Source organism: Falco rusticolus, chromosome 10 (genome assembly GCF_015220075.1).
Source record: "Falco rusticolus isolate bFalRus1 chromosome 10, bFalRus1.pri, whole genome shotgun sequence".
In the NCBI taxonomy this organism is placed as follows: Eukaryota; Metazoa; Chordata; class Aves; order Falconiformes; family Falconidae; genus Falco; species Falco rusticolus.
Window position 1 is genome coordinate 20,563,627 of NC_051196.1, and position 18,799 is coordinate 20,582,425.

Consider the following 18,799-nt stretch of genomic DNA (forward strand, 5'->3'; position numbering starts at 1 on the left):
CTTGTGTCTTCTTGTGTGTTTTTTAAATACCAGTGCTGCAGTTTTATACTGTGACTGAAGTCCTTGCTCAATCTGGTGGTGGCAATTCTGAGTATTTTCTAAAGTTATACAAGTAGTAAATTAGAGGGATGTAGGTTAGTTCAAGATGAATTCAAGTCATGTCTTCCTTAGCAAAAATTTCTGGTAATATATCATTATGCCAAACTGTCCCTCTTCTAATGTCCAGAAACAAAAGAAGAAAGTAAAACTAGCCATCAATTCTTCAGGCTTTCCAAAGCACAAATATTTTCCACTGTGGGAGGAGTTAAGAAGTTCTTCCTTGACAGAATATTCCTATCTTGAGGAAACAGCGCAAAAAGCAACCCAAGAGGACAGATTCCAAGATACTGTAGATCTTTCTAATAAAAAGCTGTGATGAGTCCAGAGGAGATTATTTAACTCACTTTTATCAAATTGTCAGACATTAAAATAGCATTCAACTTTAAGGTTTTTGCCATTTCAGCAAGGATTCTTACAAAAAGGTTACGTTCACTCCAAGATACAAAACTCAATCTACAGAGCATCTATCAAAGGACAATCATCTCATACGTATAAAACACTAATCCACAGCATAGAATCCAGCAGTTGATGTATTTAAATACAAAACCCCACATCATTTTAAAGACATTTGCTTAAAATGGTTTTACTATATGCACAAGGTAAGGTAGAAGTCTTCTTACATGTTGTATAATCTCCCTACGGTGTTGGTTTTTTTTAAGGACCAAGTTGTACGTACACAGAAACTATGTTCTTCAGTCTTCTGCTTACTGAAACTGCAGCCGTGAACACTCACTCATCTTTAAAACAAATCAAGCCTCAAAGAAAAGATTCATCTGAGGTAAGAACCCTAGGAGTCTGTCTTCTGCAGATTAGGCAACCTATAGAACAACCTACAGAAACTAATGTAACTGTTTCCCTTACACTCTTTCCAGTAAGTAGTGTTCTACTGAGATCTCTTCTCTCCCTACGCAGGAGCTTGTTACATCTGTGCCATTCGCAAGTTAGGTGTAGAAAGGCTGACTAATATGCCAAGTGCTCTCGGAACCGAAATTCTGAGCTGGTATTTTGCTGTTAAAAGGAAATGGTTTTGATAACAGTCCATTTGACACTGTCTCATTGAACATGAATTGCAAAACAGGCCTAGAAATAAAACTAGTTTTGATGCTGAACAAATGAAACAGCCAAAGGGAGAAAGGAGAAAGACAGGGATTGAAGTTAAATTAGTTCTTTCAATCCAATCTATGCCACGCACCTGGAATTTAGAGAAACAAAATTCTATCAGAACCTTTGTACAATTTCTTTTAAAGCCTAGAGCAACTAAGACTGCTTACACTACTCTGGGTATTCCTGGAGACATGATGACACTGAGGGTCACATCCCCTCCAGCAGCAGCAGGTCAGCCAATAAAACCCTCAGCACATTTCAGCCCGAGCTGTGGAAACACCAGCATCAATCTAGCTTATGCACATAACTGCACTTGGCGTTGGCAAAAAGCATCCTGCTGAAAAAATGAAACAAAAATCATTTTGTGATTTGTGGGAGCCGACAAAGACCACAACTGCTAGTATCTTGCTTCTGCAGAACATCAGTAGTACATGTTTGGATGGCACTCCCGATGGGCGCGGTGACTCTTAGCTGTACTCTAGCTTCAGCCACGAGGTAAGCAGGGACAGGCAGACATACAACTTTGGTTTACTGCTGGCAAGCCTGCTTGGCTGAGGAGGGGAGGATCACATAGCTTTAGGTGATGCACTCTCATGACCTAAAGGTCTAAATCTTTGCCAGCTTAAAGCGAAGGGTAAAAGGAGATGCATTTTCCTGAGGCAGTTTCTCCCAAAAGCTTGCTGTTTCGCTTAACAGTGAGAAAATAAGCCCCAAAACCAGAAAATGCAAGAGGCCCAGTATGAGTTGACATTTATTCACTGCTAACACCTGAAGATTTACAGATACCAACAGTAGCTTTTCTCACCTAGAGAGACAGAAATGCATACCCACTGCTCCACAAGAAACATCCACTGCCCACCTCAGTACTTTTTCAGGCTGTATGGCAGACCTAGAACCGATTTGGCACCTGAAAATGGCGGGGAATTCCACACAGCAGAGCTTGTGCGCTTGAAGTAGCGTGGTTTGCTTTTGTAAAAGATGTCCTCCAGCTTGGGGCTTGCAATCACCCCAAAGAGTGCATCAACATCGGGAGGGTTGTAGTACTGGTGCATTACAGTTTGGCTAAGCTGATTCCCTGGAGAAACAAAAGATTAAATTTTCACTAATTTTTTTAATTGAAACTGCTGTGTAGGCTGTTGCATGCAATATGCCCCTGCTCTCCTCATCTCTAATCACACAGAGATTGCAAATGGAAGAAATCCTCCAGTATTTGATGTTTTAAAGCACCCTGTTTAAACCTAAAAGTTCACCATAGATCACGTGGAGGGTGAATATTGCGGCTACTGAATTCTGTCCAGGAACTGGAATAAGTTTGCAAGAGGCAAGGTTTCTCAGCTTTTCTTCCTGCAGATACCACTAGTTTCCCCACAACTTCTTAGCTCCCTGGGGTAGGTGGAACATGAGATCATGGAACAGAGTATTTCAGAACCAGAACAACAGCCGGTCTGAAACCTGGTCCATGACATCTGGCATTACTTTGCTCTTTAAAGCCAAATCAATGTCAAGCAGGCTCAAGTCCAGAGCAGTAATGCACTAGTACATGCCTTTCACATTGGCAAAATAACACTTAGCAGCTCTGTTAAGGTTGTTTAAAAGAGTATTTGTTCCCCAACACTGTCACAAGATGATCCCCAAGTGGTAGAGGAGCCCTTGACTCAGCACTCCAGCTACAATGCTGAAGACCAGTACTTTTAACTACAGCGTGCAAGTAGGAGGAACCAGACAAAATCTTATACCAGGTCTCACGATCTGATGGAGCAAAGCTGCAGTAGGGTTTGTTGGGGGAATTTTAGGATAGATATCAACCTGCTAACACATACCAGTGGCCCAGGCAGGGATGGGCTTGCGAGGCTGGCTTTCATCATCAGTAGAGTCATCGCTGTTCAGATCCATTCCATAGTTGTCTGGATTTACTGGGGGGGGCTTTGGATCTTTCTGGGCCCGTGGAGTCATCTGATATGAAGTGCAGACAGGTGAATTCTAGAAGACAAAGATATTCCACAAGCTTTAGATGCAATAGCAATGTTACGCTTCTGTGTTGCAGCAAGACACTTGTTGACTGTAATAGCTCAATAATTCACTTCTTGTTTTACCACGTAATTGCAAAACCTGACATCTGGCAGTTCTAAAGTTTTGATCCAAGTTCTAAAGTTCTGACCCAATTATGACTTTGCATTGCCTTCTCCTGTTCAATTAGGCTGCTTAGTTGACTACATATGACATTAACAAGCTAGCAATAGATGCATCTACATACAGCAGTTCAATTGGAAGCAAGGTTTAAATGGAGTTGTTACATCCTCAAAGCTGGGGGCAAGTAACATGCTTTAAATATAATACAACCAAATTTCTGGGCTTGTTTAATATTAATCTGATTAATACCATATAGTGAATACACACCTAACAACTCAGGACAAAGTGTGTTATAATTTTTATGTGAACAGCATGACTAAGAAATGCAAGCGATGAAGAAAGACATAAAACTGCAAATTTCACCAATTGTGAAACATTTCTCTAGAGAGTTGGAAACAGTTTTTCTTCCCCATAAGAGGCTGCCTTCATGGCTTTGCATCTGTTAACATTAACTCATATTTCACTGTTTTTGAGTTTAAAGATTAAAATATATAGCTTTGCAAGGAGATAAAGATTCATACATTTATTCTCAATGTTCAGGACATACCCATCCACCGGCAGGTTTTTCCTCTAGTTCCATCAGTGGCAAGGCCCACACACAATACCGTTCCACAGACTCTGCTGCCATCCTGCAGCTGTTCCCAAGTTTGAACTTAAATAATGCTATTTCAGCATCTCTTTTGCCTGTGAGGTTCATTCAGCATTTAGAGGAGAAGCTTAGAAAGGCAAGCAACTTTAACATCCACTGTCTTATCCTGACAAAGACTTGCTGCTTCCCTTCCCTTCTCTCCTTTTCTTTCCCCAAAAGTCATTTAATACACAAGGCCACCAGAAGTCAACCTCAGATAGCCTGGAAAGAAGTTTACAGAATTCCTTCATTATTGAAAAGGAATATAAGCAGCAGAGGGTAAAAGTGCCCGTTGTAACAGCACGTCAATGCTGGAATCAAAGTTCTCTGATGTCATCCCTTAAAGATATTTCACCAGAGAGCACACAATTACCTCTTTGTTTTCTAGGTGCTGTGTTTGGGCTTTATCTTTAGCCTTTTGTTCCTCTGGCAGTTTCTTCTGCTCTTGCTCCTGCCTCCTCATCTCTGCTAGCCTCTTCTCCTGCTGAGAAGCCAATATCACAAATAATCTGATTAACTAAACTATGCTCTTAATCCAGGCATCTGGGTTTTTTGATACGCAGAAAAATATCTAAGCATCTAATTGCAAGTCTTTGTTACTTGTGATGCTAAGGAGCACTTTGAACACAGTGCAGACAGTGAACAAATACAATGCAACAGTTGAGTGCCTCAAAGTGGCACAAACAAATTGACCTTCCCATTTATGAGCTTCAGTTGCCTTCCTCTGATATTGCAGCAACCTCATGCTTTGAAACACTTGCTACAGACTTTATCTTCAGGATATAAACAACAGAAACCAGCTGACCATCTGCAGATGGAAAAAAACTATGCTACTGATCTTAGCTTCTTTTTAGCCTAATAAACACTATTTTTAGAGGCTAAGTCATCCCCTTCTACAGTAACCATCTCAAAAGGGTCCAAACAACTTCACCCTATGAATGCATGCTTCTTCCTACCGAATCTAAAAGAAAGCAAGAGGCTGCTAACTCTAACAGTACACATTTATAAAGAGGTGAAATAAATCCCACCCAGTCTTAAGAGCAGGACAGGTTGTACACAGGTCTACACCAGCTGCCTGTCAACTTAACAAAGCTAACCGACAGAGCGAGGGGCTTGCTGGGCAGGCAGGATCCCCACCAAAGAATTCAGCTTCCTGAAGGGCAGCTGCACAACTGCTGTCAGCATGCTAATAGGAGTGACAGTGATTTTAGGGAAATGTTGGACAATTTCCAACCAACTATTCCAACCTTCTGTTCTTTCTCCTTTTGAAAGTGCAAGTTCTCACAGACCTTATATAAACCAAAAAGCAAGTCCAAATAGCAAAGGGTTTGCTACCAATTCCGAGCAATTTCTGTGTGCAAATCCTTCAGAAGGGACATTCCAAAAGCTACCTGAACAACACCTGTGGGATTCATGTCTGCTCTGGTGAAAAGGCAATGCTGCAAGTTAAGCAAAAATCTGACCCTATCCAGCTGCAGCTGCTTTATGTAAATAGCATGGACTGCCAAAGCATCAAAAGTTCTCTCTTCACCACGAGCAAAACCACCCGCTGAATCGATGCTGGCATGACTGTTGCAGAAAATAACCTGACAAAGCCTACAGTCTGTACGTGTGGTTCTGCTGAAGGTGGCCCAAATGCAAAATTGAGATGATGCTTCTGAAAAGTGTGGGATTAATTATGGTTTGGTATCGAGAGAGGTAGATACACCAGGGCACAGAAAAGGGAAAAAGCCAAAAACCTCGCTTCAACATGTGCTCATCTGTCCTTTCCTCTTGCACTGCTGCCATCTGAAGAGAGCAAGCACAACCTTCTGAAGCAGACAGAGAACAGACTCTGGGCACAAGCACCTTTGGTTGGCTCAGGCTGAGAAGTGCAACTGACTCATCAGGGTTCCCAGCAGCTTCACAGCGAAGCTGCTCCTAACAGTAACAGCTACTGGAGTCAGATCCATGTGGCTCTACTCATCTACAAAAAGACCATACATACTTCTTTCTTCTCCATCTCCTTACGGAGCTGTTCTTTAGCAGCCAACACTTCCTTCTGCAGGCGAGCAGCCTTCTCCTGCTTTTCACGTAGCCTGAGAACCAAAGCAACAGACCATTACTCTCAAAACTGGACAAGGGTACCCTCCCACCCAGTGCCTGCTGCAAACCACTCTTTCTCACAGCTTGTCAGGGCACTCCCCACCACAGTTCCTATATTATTAAGCCCAGAATTTCCTCTTGGCAGCTCAGTGCCCATGGTGGTCAGCACGACTCTGGACAGCAAAAAGTAGCTCTTCAACTGCTTGAGCCTTTTGCTGCTGCCCTCTGTGCCTGCTTCTTTCCAAAGTCCCAGCAAAGAATTTAGTACATAAATGGATACCGTCTTACTTTTCTGCCTGGATCCTCTCCTGCTCCTTCTTCCTCTCCAGCTCTCTCTCTGCAGCCAGCTGTTTTTCTCTCTCCTGTTCTGCCTGTCTCTGCTCAGCAATCTTCCTGGCACGTTCCTGCTCCTCTTCCTTCCTCTTCTGGATTAGTTCTCTGTGCCGACGTTCCTCCTCTTCCTAGTAAGCCAAACAAGACAATTACTCACCTTACATCATACAGGAACAGGCTCCAGAATAAAGGAGCAGGAACACCTTATTTGACCCAAATCCCTAGCACCTATAACTACACAGGAGAGAAACAACTCAGGGCTAAAGTCCCAGTGCTTTCAAGGTAGGTGCATCATCTCTCCAGCTGTTTCAATGCTGGCCTTTCCTGGCCCACGATGTACCCATGTGCCTATGAGCCACCACACTCTGGATCTCAGGGACAGTTTTAACTAAGAGGTTTTAATACTTGCCAATCCACAAATTAAGGTCTTTAGTAAGAATCTCTCCAGAACTGCGGAAGAAATGTGGGTCACAATCACCACTAACAGCTGACGGCATATTGCGAGAGGAAGCAGGAAGCACAACACTGCAGAGAACTTTAAGGACAAAGCCCCTTCGCTCCACTAATTTTCACTTGGTTTGTCTCAGTACTCCTGGCTAGATTCCTCGCTTCACCTGTGGCAGACTGCAGCCATTCTGACTGCATGCAGGATGACAGGATGGGCTCCAGCACAGACCTGCTGCAGTGCTTTTTGTTTTCTGGCCTCTTCATCATGCCTGCGCCGGGCCTCTGCTTCTTCCATTTTCTTAGCAGCTGCTTTCTTTTTGATCTTCTCCTCTGCCAACCTTTCTTCCCTCACCTAGGACACACACATCACTAGCTGAATACCTAAGTCTCAGATGGGACAGTTCTCTGTGGATGTGAAACATCACAGCAACAAGTCTCAAAGATGCAGAACTCCCACCCTCTCACAGGGCAAAAGTTTCCTTTTCTACCACCAGGAGCCAATGGTACCTGTGCTTTATTTTCAAAAGGTAATACTTACTAGGGAAATGTCCCTTTTACATCTCCACAGGAAAAGCTGATCCTATTCTGGTATTTATGCATCTAATACCACAAAAGCTATCAGAATATATTCTCAGAACCATGAAATGAGAAAAGCAGATGGAGATAATTAAAGTAGACAAATGACTGCTATGTGCAAATTGTCTGAAAGTCTCAGATACAAGAAAGGGCATGGAGGAAGTATGTTTATTTTCACCTTTTCATCTATTAGTCAGATGGGAGAACTTCAAGTAGATTAAGCCTCAAGGCCATTAGGCTGGCTTTATCTACTTGAAGTTCTTTTCCCATCTGACTAACAGAGCCTTAATAAAGCCCATTTAGATTCACAATTCTGGAAAATAAGAGGTTTCATCTGCCATTTGCTGTAACCAAAAGAAAGGCAGTCACTCAGAATCACCAAGGTTCTGGGAAATTCTTTATTCAACTGCTCTTCAGTTCATTCTCTAGATGTTAAGCAGCCTCAGTTCCTCTCTTTCTGGAAGGCACTCTCATGCGGCATCATCTACCTCAATAGAATATTTATTCTCCCAGATAAACTCTATAGGTATAATGGGCCTTACCTTCTCAGTTTTCTCATCAAACAGAGCTATCTTCTGCTCAATGCGCCTTTTCCGCTCTTCCTTTATTTGTTCTGCCCGTTCCCGAGCTTGCAACACCTTGCGCAGGCGCTCCTCACGCTTCCTACAGGACACAGTCCAACTTCATCATTGCAGTCCAGCTGAATGAGCTCCTTACAATCCAAATACATAGCCAACAGACACAGCTCTTGGGTAGCATGAAATTCAATGAGCCAAATACACCATTCATTTAAACATTAGCAATATTTTTAAGCTCCATCTGAGACAAAGGACTTCAGACAAAATGCTGAAGAAGCAGTCAGCTAGGATAATTAACTTTTTATTAGCATTGTAGACAGATACTATGAGAATAAATACTGCCTTTGTGGTGTGAGAGCAAGCCGACAAGAACTTTTGCTGCACGTATGGACTCTGCAAGATAAAAGACCTAGAAAGAGGGACATACAGGTGCAGAGAAAACAGTCCAGACAAGGCAGAAAGCATATACTCACAGCTTTGCCTCTCCTAGTCGCCGTTTCTTTTCTTCCTCCAGTTTTTGTTTTCTCAGCTGCTCGGCTTCCTGTTTTTTCCTTAGAGTCTCTAGCTTCTGTCTCTCCTTTTCCTGAGGCAGATTGAAATGTGGTTATACCCACGTACCAGGGCTCCCTTCTATGTCAACTTGTTCGGGTTAAGTAAGGGCTCAGAGATAACACCAAGGAACTGCGAACTGCAGCCAGAACCAGGGGATAGTAACAACCCTGAAACAGAGCTTAGGTGGCCTGTGATGTGGCCGTGGATGTTTGGGAACAGATGTGATAGAAAACAAGGCCTCACAGATGCGCCTATGGACTTGCTGGAAGCTGGCATGTCGAGGTATTTATTTAAATATTTAAATAATTTTTTAAAATTTATTTTAAATATTTATTTTATATTATTTATTTAATATTTAATATAAATATTTAATATTATTAAATATTTAAATATTTATTTTAAATATCGAGGTATTTAAAAAAAGGTATTTATCTTTGAGAGTGTGAGAAGAAGCTAGGAAGTTGAAAGAGAAGCATCAGCTCCTGAAGTCCAGGCAGCTTCCACAGAGATTGCAGACAGCCAGCACTGACTTACGTTGGTAAAAAGAACCAAAAAAGCAGTGCTAATGCTTGGCAATGATACCAGCTTCCTGCAGTGAGCGCAGGGGACAGATGGTGCTCTAGGAAGCACCTTGCTTGCTTCAGCTCAGATCTCCCACTGGCATCTTTGCTTCCCACAAAGCTTTATCTCATGGTAAACCACCACCATTTAGACAGAGTGCTTACAGCTTGTTTCAAGCACACAGTCAGCCCTGTATGTCATCTAGACAGAAATACAGGGCATTTTTCTCATTTTTCTAAAATGAGTCCAGCTAACTCAGCCTAAGTATACTTCAATTAGAAAAGGAAGATCCAGCTATCACTACAGTCACAGCAAACAGATTAAGATAAACAAATTTAATGCCAGATTTGATCCTGCAGATGTCTAATTATGACAGCCCTGGTCTTAGTACAAACCCATTGATAAGTACAATGAAATAGTTGTGATTATCTTATGCCGGACTCCATGCTGTAAATTGTTACTAGCATCCAAACTGGCTAATTTAAAACTAACAATTACATCTTAACTGCTCTGGTGCTATTTAGTTATGTGTATCACCCACATGGAAAAAATCCTGAGGGGAAGCTGTGTGCACTGGAATGAAGCCTAAAATATAACATTTAATGAACTGACACCAACAAAGGATGCACCAGTCAGAAGACTTCTCGTATCACATTAGCTCCTTTGCCAACACAGACATTAATGTCAGCAGTGAGACTGAAGCTTGAATCCTTCACTACTTCCTAACAACAGACTTCTCCTACCTGCTGGAGTACAGTGAGACTCTAAGCAGTACAGCTGTGATGGCTTTAAGCAATACAAAGAAGTTTTGATATTAGGTTGCCGGATACAGCCTAGATATAAGTTAGATGCAGGAAAACCAGTTTCTGCAGTACACCCTCCTCTCCCTCCCCAACTCTCCTGCAAGTGAAAACAAGCCCTAGAATTATCTTATTCTGCAGGCAGTTGTTGTGTATGGGAAGCATGAGCGATCTGTGCTCGACATGCCAGCTTCCAGCAAGTCCATAGGCGCATCTGTGAAGCTGCACCCTCATACTTGCCTGACCCTGTCAGAGAGCTATTCTGGTGTAGAAACTACATCACACTGATTGAGACCTGCTTGTCCTTCAACACTGACTTCTCTTCCAGTTAAACACAAATCTAAATGCAGATCAGTAAGAGTAGGGCTGCCCATCAGTGATGCAGGTAGGATTACTGCAAGTCCAGCCCACATAGTTAAATCAGGATGATTTACGACCAAATTGTCCCATGTAAGCGGAACACAGGGAAAACCAACTCCTTTTGGAAATCTAGAACCAGATCTTCTCAAATCCCGTGCACCCAAACTACTCTGCTTGGGGGACAGGAGCTTCCCCTGCGATGCTGTAAACTTCACAGGTAGATGCATCTGCCTGCAAACAGCAAAGGTGAAGGGTTTGGTTTTGCTGGTTGCAATAACTCTACTACTTTCATATTTATGTCCATTAGATTTGGACACTGGCATACTTGTCTTGCTGACCCAGCAGTCCTATTCAGGACAGCCTCATGTTTCTTCCCGCTTCAAAGGTCTGAAAAACCTCAGAACATCAGAAGTCTGGATTTAAGAGGCATTTTCTCAGATCTCACTCATTAGATAAGTCCTAGAAACGAGACTTCAGTTCTCAACTGCAGTATTCAAATCCCCTTGATTTTCATTTCCCAGTTTTCATTCCCAACTGTTCCTTGCTAACACCACAGGGAAATGCTACAGTAATAAAGCTTAGTGTCCAAACTAGAACTCTAGGAAGCTGACTAATCATAATTTTATTTAGTTTATGCAAGCGTAAACAGACAGCTTAAATCTACTTCTTAGTTTAATATGGGTTGAAAAGTTTCTTTCACATCTGTGCTTTAACTTAGACACTCATCAGACTGTCATGTACTAGCTTACAACAGAATCTCGTCTTACCTTGGGATCAGACTGGATAGGAGTGTTGTACCTGATAAAAGATTTTATTACTCCATTTTTTCCCACAGAGGCTGGCATCATGAGGAGCTGGTTTTTCTGTACAGTGTGCAAAAATGTTTTGAAAGGACGGACAACCTATGAGAGGAACACCAGAACAATCCTCAGGAACATGAGTAAGAAATGGGTCTTGGTGAAGTACATCAGGATTACAACAATCTTACTTTGCTGGCTGGAAAGGCAGGGGATGGCGTCTTTCTTCTTGGAGGAGAAAGCCCTCCATCTTCTGCTTGCTGACTGTCATAGCATTCATCCACAGCTCTTTTGTAACTTGGCTTTCTCCTGTCAGAAAAATACAGCCCATCGTACCTGGCCAATCCTCCTGATTGTCTCAGGTTTAAAAAAAGGTCATACAACTATCTTAGCTTAAAAGATATTTCATCATGTATGCGCAAGTAGTTATCCAATAACAAATTTCTAAGGTGATAAAAGATACAGTGTAAGTCCTCTTTTCATAGAGGCAGAGAAAACGTACATGCGAAAGTTTCATAATCACAGAACACTGAAACCATTTAACAATGTTTCAGCCTTGAACCTGCTCTGAACTGGACTACAGATCTCCAGAGGCAGAAAGCAGAATGCTTCTGTGAACATACCTGGCACTCTGGGGTGATTCCTGGGTCTCCCCTTTCTTATTTAAGTTGCTTTCTGAAAGAAAACATAGTTAGACAGTTAGTTCTATCTGGAAAAAAAAAATCCAACACAACTTTGAAAGCAGACAACAGATTTAGCAGCCCACTGAATAGAAAAAAAACCCCTGCCATGAATTATGCACAGCAGGACCTTTCTTGCTTTCAGCACGCAACTGCACAGCACATTTCAAACCTAGAAATACAAAATAAAGCAAATCTGTCTAAAATAATCTGTGGTACGCAGTTTGCACTAATACAGCTATTGCGTTCCACACAGATACAGAGAAACCCCTTGCTTTAGAAACTGGGTTCAGCTAGGCCTCCCGGAACCTGGAGAACATGCATCCCTCCAGCTTCATTACATCTATGTCCATGGGCTTTCCAGGCTGGCAAATAACTCCAGCACAGAATTTACCAACTGCTAATCTCCTGAAACAAATCCTCACTTGTCAAAGATTAGATTAGTCTTTCAAACTGGCTCTCAAATTAACTAGCAAATCTTTCAAACTTCCCAGTCAGCCTGCCAACAAAGCAACGACTTTTTAAAATTCTGCCACAAAAATCCTCCGGAAGCTACCGTTGTTGCTTGTCTCCTGCAGCTGTTCATTTCTGCTCATGGTTTGAGAGCGAAGTGACATTTGGGGACTTTGAGGATTCTGTAGGAAAAGCAAATAGATTTTATCAGTTCTCACACAGAAACAGCCAATTACTATTACAAATCATGATGTCATTCTGACAAGGACACTGTCTACAATATTACCAGAGTGCAAAACTGCACACATAGTATCAAGTATTGGTACTAGTACCCAGAGTGAAGTCAAAACCTGCAGCTGTGAAAAATACCTCAGGACACCATCTTGATAAATTCCTTAACATCATGTCATCACTAGAAACACAGACATTAAGAGAACACAAGTATCTGCAATGAGGGATGCGCTACTTAAACTGAACAAACTCATTAACTATTAAGCACGAAAGCATTTCAAGCTGGAAATCTGTTAATGCTTGCTGGGCTTCTGGCAAAGGGTCAGGCAGCACTCATTTTACTGAGTAGTGATGAATGGACAAACAGCGAGACAGCAAAGACAAACAGCTCATTTCCTTCATTTATCTGTTTCTATTATGAATGTGATATGCATCGCTATTTGCTGCCTTTGCACTTACACTGCTAGAAAATTCTGTTGTGATAATGGTTTTATATGCCTGCAAGAGGGCAGGCAACGGCTTTTGAAATCTGCACTCTGCTAGCGAGACAAGCATTAATTCTACTCCCCAAACCTGCATAGGCTGGCAGACATAAAGGAGTTGGGAAGAGAAGAAAAAGAAGCATGGAAACTTTATGCTCCCCAAATGCTTCTGTAGGGTCTTATCCTAAGGCTAGGTAAAGGAAGCACCTTGTAGCCCAACAGAAGGGCATAGATCTGATTAATTTGAGGTTAGGCCCGAGAAGAATCTGGTCTTTAAAAGACAGCATGCATACAGATACTGCCTTTATATGTTCCTACAGACAAAGATATTTTCTGGTTTGAGAAGGTTGCGGCGTCACCACTTTTCCACACTACCCACAGCTCCCAAAGGAAGCCTGGCAGAAATAAAACCTAATTTGGTTTGCCAAGAAAACTCTGGATAGATAGATAGGGTAAGGTAACACAGCAACATAGGCTAAGAGTGGGACAGGCCACAAGGTCCCACTCTCAACATCAGTGGTGTAGAAATAAAAGCTGAGGATCGAGGATAGATTGAGTGCACTGCATGGACTAGACTGTATTTATAAAATCCTCAGGGTACAGAAACAAAAGAGATGAGTCCTCTATTCAAATCTGCAAAGCAGTCAATTTTGGTTTGTTTGCTTGGTTTTTTTATTCTCAACATTTTCCCTTTAACTTGTTCCACAGTTGTAACTCGGGCAAGCTAAAAGTCCAGGGACACTAGAAAAACTGAGTTTATTTGAACTTTCACGGGCTGTCGTGGTTTCAGCTACAATACTTGTAACCAGTACGCATGATGGAGCTCTGCTTTCCTGGGGACGGCCAAACACTTGCCTGCTGATGGGAAGTAGTGAATGAATTCCTTGTTTTGCTTTGCTTGCATGTGAGGCTTTTGCTGTACGTATTAAATTGTTCTTATACAAAACCTTGAGCTTTACATTCCTTTCCAATTCTCCTCCTCATCCCTCTGGGTGAGGGGGTGGTGAGTGAGCAGCTATGCTGGCCGGGGTTAAACCACGGCACAAGCACAGCCGTAACAGCAGGTATAAGCTGTGCTTGTTTACAGAAGCACTTAAGGCCACAGAGCTCTGCTCCATCAATTCAGTCTTTGCTTATTGAATACTCAAGACAAAACATTGACATAATCCTGGGATTTCTTCTTCAGGAGGGGAGTGAGAATAGTGGAGGGACATGTTTTTGACCTGAATGACGTTTACAAAATTCTGTGGTTTTCTTAAGACAAACTGACAAATTCTGAATAATCTGCAGGACTAACAAAAAGGTCAAAAGAAGCTTTAAAAATACAGAAATAATAATAGTGTACAAACTCTGTCCAACTGAAAAAAAGCTTCCCTGAATTATAAGGTTATTTGTCTGTATAGAATCAGGACTGGATTTTCATATAGCTGAGCTCTAGCAAGAGGCCAAGAAACAAGAGCCACAAAGCACAACTTGACTCTGAATACTGGCACTGCCAAAGTCAGTATTCATGCTAGTGTGCATCAAGTCATCAGTGACATTTAAATACATTAATGCAACATGGCAGAAAGAACACTGTTTTCTAGTCAAAGCTAGCCTTGGTTTTGAAAGCATCTGAGATTCTAACACCATACTGAGAGAATACCTCTACTGGCATCCAAAATAAGCCTTGGGTCACTTGTGGTCATTTTCCAAATAAAACTTACTGGTTTTCATTTTACTAATTTTGGAATGTTGTGACTAAAACAGACTCTACGATCTCAGACTTTATCAGTCTATCAGAACCAGGGAGGCTGTAGACAGGCTCATGCACATATGCCAGCCACATGCTCTGTGCCTTCTTTATTCAGGGGCTATGCAGCAGGCTGGCAGAATCCAGCAGCCTGTGGCCACAGCTTCCTAACTCCCCAGTAGCAAATGAGAGGTGTATTCAACACATTTTGCTCACAAGTCCACACAAACAGAAATGCTTTTGATCTCTGCTCAAATCTTACCAACTTGGAGGGGGGAGAAGGTCCAGGAGGAGACCTAGAAAAAATAAAAAAAGCAGCAGTGTTTAACAACATCAAGGAAACCAGGAAGTCACTTGCTACCTGCAAGCAGTGCAATTTATTCCAAGAATGTCACTGTAAAAAAGTCCTCCAAGCAGAATATTAAGGATAAAGAAATATCTTAAAGTAGTCTCACCTAGTTTTGACAACTGTTTCTTCATCCTCTGGCACTGCTCCAGAGCTGGAGACTGCAGGAAAATAAAAAAATGCCCGAGCTATAACATACAGGTGCAGGCCAGGGCTCTTTCTGTAGTAATGAAGTTCACTCAAAACTGCTGCGGAGGCATTTGCTCTGCCTCCTGCCTTATTGCCTACAGTTCAATGCATGCCACTACAAGTAAGGGCAGGTGAATATACCTAAGCAGCACTAGAGAAAATGCTGTCTGCAATTTTAATATAAGAAAACAGATGTTTTCAATTATAGATGACTTCAAAGTGATATTCAACAAGCATGCATTAGGAGTGAGTAGGTTTAGACTTCAGACTCATTTTGCAGGGCTACATCCAGATCTTAGCAGTAGTTAAAACCAGCGTTATTTACAGTCTGAGTGCTGCTTCCTGCTAAGCATTCCATCCGGCTCAATGGTAGCTAGCTTTTAAGTACCAGCACAGCCAGAAACTGTTGTTAATAATTAAGAAGGCAATGCAGCTTCAGCTCGAGTACACAAGGGCAGACTTTGCCTAGTCAAAGCATGCGAGCACACAGTCTGCTCCCATACTTCCATCACGGATGTTACCGAAGGAAGCACAAACACACGTGCTGTACACGTACCCGTGCAAGATCTGCTGGATCAGAGACACAGCAGATGAGCTCTGCAGTTGATTAACATATTTTGGGCTTTCAAGCATTAATAAGCTCAAGTGGAGCTGACAAACATCTCAGTTCCTCTTACACCTGGAAATTTTGACTAGGCAGAAGATGAGTTGCATCAAGTAGTACAGAGGGAAGCAATAGCTTTCCTTAAACCTCCCAGGTAATCCAGATCCAGACTAATCATTTAAACTGAGTAGATAAAGCTATATCAGCACCTCTTCAAAGTTACAGATGAGGAGACTTCCCTACGGTTTCATTTTTTACTGAGGGAGCTCTCAACACTGTGCTTAAATTTATGCAAAATTCCACACTATCCTGTTACTGGTACAGGAACTAGGGACTGCAGTGCTAGAAAAACATTCAACTAGAACAGTTAAATTGGTATGGAAAAAAACTACTACAGTGCTTATCCAAGTATATCGTTTTACAGCAAAAGTAGGATAACTCTGAGAAAAGACATTTTCATACAGCACGAAGCCCACAAAGCTAGAACAGTGCAGATTAAGATGTCACACTAACATTATTTCAGCTGTACTAGTTCTCCCTTCAAAGAAGTATGCTGTACAATAGAGCAAATCTCTCCTTAACATCACATTGTATGGAAAAGGTTCTCCTGCATCACCTGCATTTCAGGAGCAGTTAACTAGTCCACCATTTACTAGCCTCTTTTTTTTTCCTCCAAGCTGAGGGAAAGAAGAGATGTTATATCCATCACTTTGTTCTCCTGCAATAAATTTAATGCCTGCATTCCAGTAGCATGGATGAACGTTTAAATAAGTTTGCCCTGTGCCAAAACCTGCCTCTGCTGCAAATTGTAAAAGTTTGGAAGACTTGCAATAAGTTTACAAAGTTCAGTTTCAACATTCCCTTCTCAAAAGAGCAGATCAACAAGCAGCCAGATTCTGCTTAAAGAGCAGTGAATTTAGCTACTTGATTTCCCAGAAAACACACAGGCCTTTGTGTGAGAGGGTTCTGGGCTCTCACAGCAGCAACAAACCCTGTTCACCAGCCTCCTCCTTAGCTTTCCAGGCTACCACCATGGAAACTCAGAAAACATTAAGGCTGTGCTCCCAGATGATTTACAAGACTGAATTCACAGGCCACAAGCTAGCACAGTTACTGGGTTTCTCTAATCACATAGGTCTCTAGAAAGCCAGTTAGAACAGCCATGCTCAGTTGCAGCCTGTCCAGCCTAGGAAGATCAGCTGCTACACCCAAACTGAAGAACCAGCCCCCTAGCATTGTTTTCCTTTGCCAGTGGAAAGCAGCACGACAAAAAGAGCAGAAAAGGTGCAAAGCAAACTCATCTGGTGGCATTCAAACTTACTATCCATGCAACTGGAAGACACGGATGATTTTTGAGCTGCCTTCCTCTTGACCATTGTCCTGGTGACAGATTTGCGGATCATACTTTCCCTCTTGCTAGCTAGAGAGTATTTCTCTGCCAAGGAGGTTCTGTGAATCAGGGAAGTTTTACCCATCAGACTTCTGCGCACTGAGTGACGGCTGAGCCTAGAACCTGTCGGAGTCTCTGGGCTATCCCTTATGGGCTGGGAAGGCTCCTTATCAGACCCCTCCTGCACCTGAGCAGTCTCATGTACCTCCTCTAGCCCAGGCGTTTCACTTAAAATGACTGTACTATTAGCTGCCTTTGCCTTGTTCAGCCAAGATGCAGGCTTGCTTTCTTGTGCATCACTTGCTTCAGGGGTATGAGGAACTATCAGCTCAGTGGCTGCAGGCACAGGCGGCGATTTGGCAACCCAGATTTTTTCAGGAGAACAATCATCTAAGCTTAAGAGGATGGTTGTGGAGAGCTGTTTCGCTGGTTTAGATGCACTCTTCTGGAGGTCTGTCATCATGTTAACGTGATCACCAATATCAGCTTCGGATAAGGGAACCTTCTCTCCTGCTTGCTGGCCAGGAGGCATCTTAGGAAAGCTCTCCGTGCTTTTAGCAAGTGTTGCAGTCTGAGATCTTGTCACACGTTTTGGTGGAGAGACATCTTTGGCCTCAGCCCTACTGAGTTCTAGGTTTTCTTTATTTCGGAGTCGTTGAGAGCATCGTGCACGGGGTGCCAGTCTGAGACTGCTATTCCTCTTTCTAGACAATCTAATGATACAAACAGCGTGTTAGACTGGAGCTGGACTCAGGAACAGACCAAAGTCCTTCCATGCACAAACGAGAACACGCAGAGAAACAAAGCTAAAACATCTGGGACGAGCCACTCTAAAAGCTCAGTATACACAGAGCTGCAGAATAGGGCTACATAACCGCTCTGAGACACAGACACAAAACGAAACTCGAGTGACAACAGCGCTTCTCACAGGCCGGCGGTGCCGTGGCGTTCCCAGGCCGCTGGGCCGAGGCGCGCCCGGGCGCGGCGTCCAGCCGGACCCTCAACACACGGAAGAGGGGAGAACGCCAGGGAGGCGCTGTGGAGAGGAGACCCCGTGCGACCTCTCACAGCGGATTTCTCCAGCCCCCCCACAGCTGCCCTCCTCCCCAGGCACTGAGGGGAGCCCGGCACTCCGCCTCCCCCAGCCCGGCCCGGCCCCCCGCGGCCTGTAGGGCCGCCTCACGGGGGGCGCCGGCCGGCCTACCTCTTCCTGCCGGGCTCCTGGTTCTCCTCCCGGAGCGCAGAAAGGCGCTTCCTCCGCTGCCGGCTCTTCTGCGACGGCGTCTTGGGCATCAGCTCCGGCTCATCGCTGTAGTGGCTGTGAAGGGAAGCGAGAGGCGGGGGCTCAGCGCGGGGGACGGCCGGCAGCGGCCCAGGGCAGCTGGCGGCGGGGGATCGGTACCTCGTGAACATCTTAGCCGCCTCCTCACGGATCTCCGCCAGCCACTGCAGGTCGGTATCATCCACCTGCCGCAGGAGCTGGGCCAGCCGCCGGCCGCACACCGCGGGCAGCTGCGCCGGGCCCGCCATCGCCTCAGAACACCCCTGTCCAACCGCCCGCGCGCGACCCCGGCCCGGCCCCGCCTCGAATTCAAACCTAGCGCCCGCCTTCCGCCCTGCCGACGTCACGGCCGCGCCAGCC

The 18,799-nt window shown here is 43.7% G+C and overlaps 1 protein-coding gene across 6 annotated transcripts; it reads right to left on the minus strand.

The window, feature by feature from the left end:
* Positions 1 to 428: 428 nt before the first annotated feature.
* Positions 429 to 18,749, minus strand: LOC119154584 (inner centromere protein). Of its 6 annotated transcripts, none has more exons than XM_037402319.1 (18): positions 18,560 to 18,749; positions 18,362 to 18,475; positions 17,089 to 17,870; positions 15,084 to 15,135; positions 14,891 to 14,924; positions 12,287 to 12,365; positions 11,674 to 11,725; positions 11,242 to 11,359; positions 11,021 to 11,155; positions 10,023 to 10,139; positions 8,454 to 8,563; positions 7,945 to 8,065; positions 7,056 to 7,178; positions 6,335 to 6,507; positions 5,952 to 6,039; positions 4,335 to 4,445; positions 3,024 to 3,183; positions 429 to 2,278 (listed from the first exon to the last, which is right to left on the minus strand). In XM_037402319.1, the coding sequence occupies exons 1-18, from the start codon at positions 18,685 to 18,687 to the stop codon at positions 2,064 to 2,066; spliced, it is 2,712 nt and encodes a 903-aa protein (XP_037258216.1). In that variant the 5' UTR covers positions 18,688 to 18,749; the 3' UTR covers positions 429 to 2,063. The 6 variants fall into 6 exon arrangements, with proteins under 6 accessions (XP_037258216.1, XP_037258215.1, XP_037258220.1 ...); XM_037402318.1 differs by having other exon boundaries at positions 5,949 to 6,039; XM_037402323.1 differs by lacking the exon at positions 10,023 to 10,139 and having other exon boundaries at positions 5,949 to 6,039.
* Positions 18,750 to 18,799: the final 50 nt, after the last annotated feature.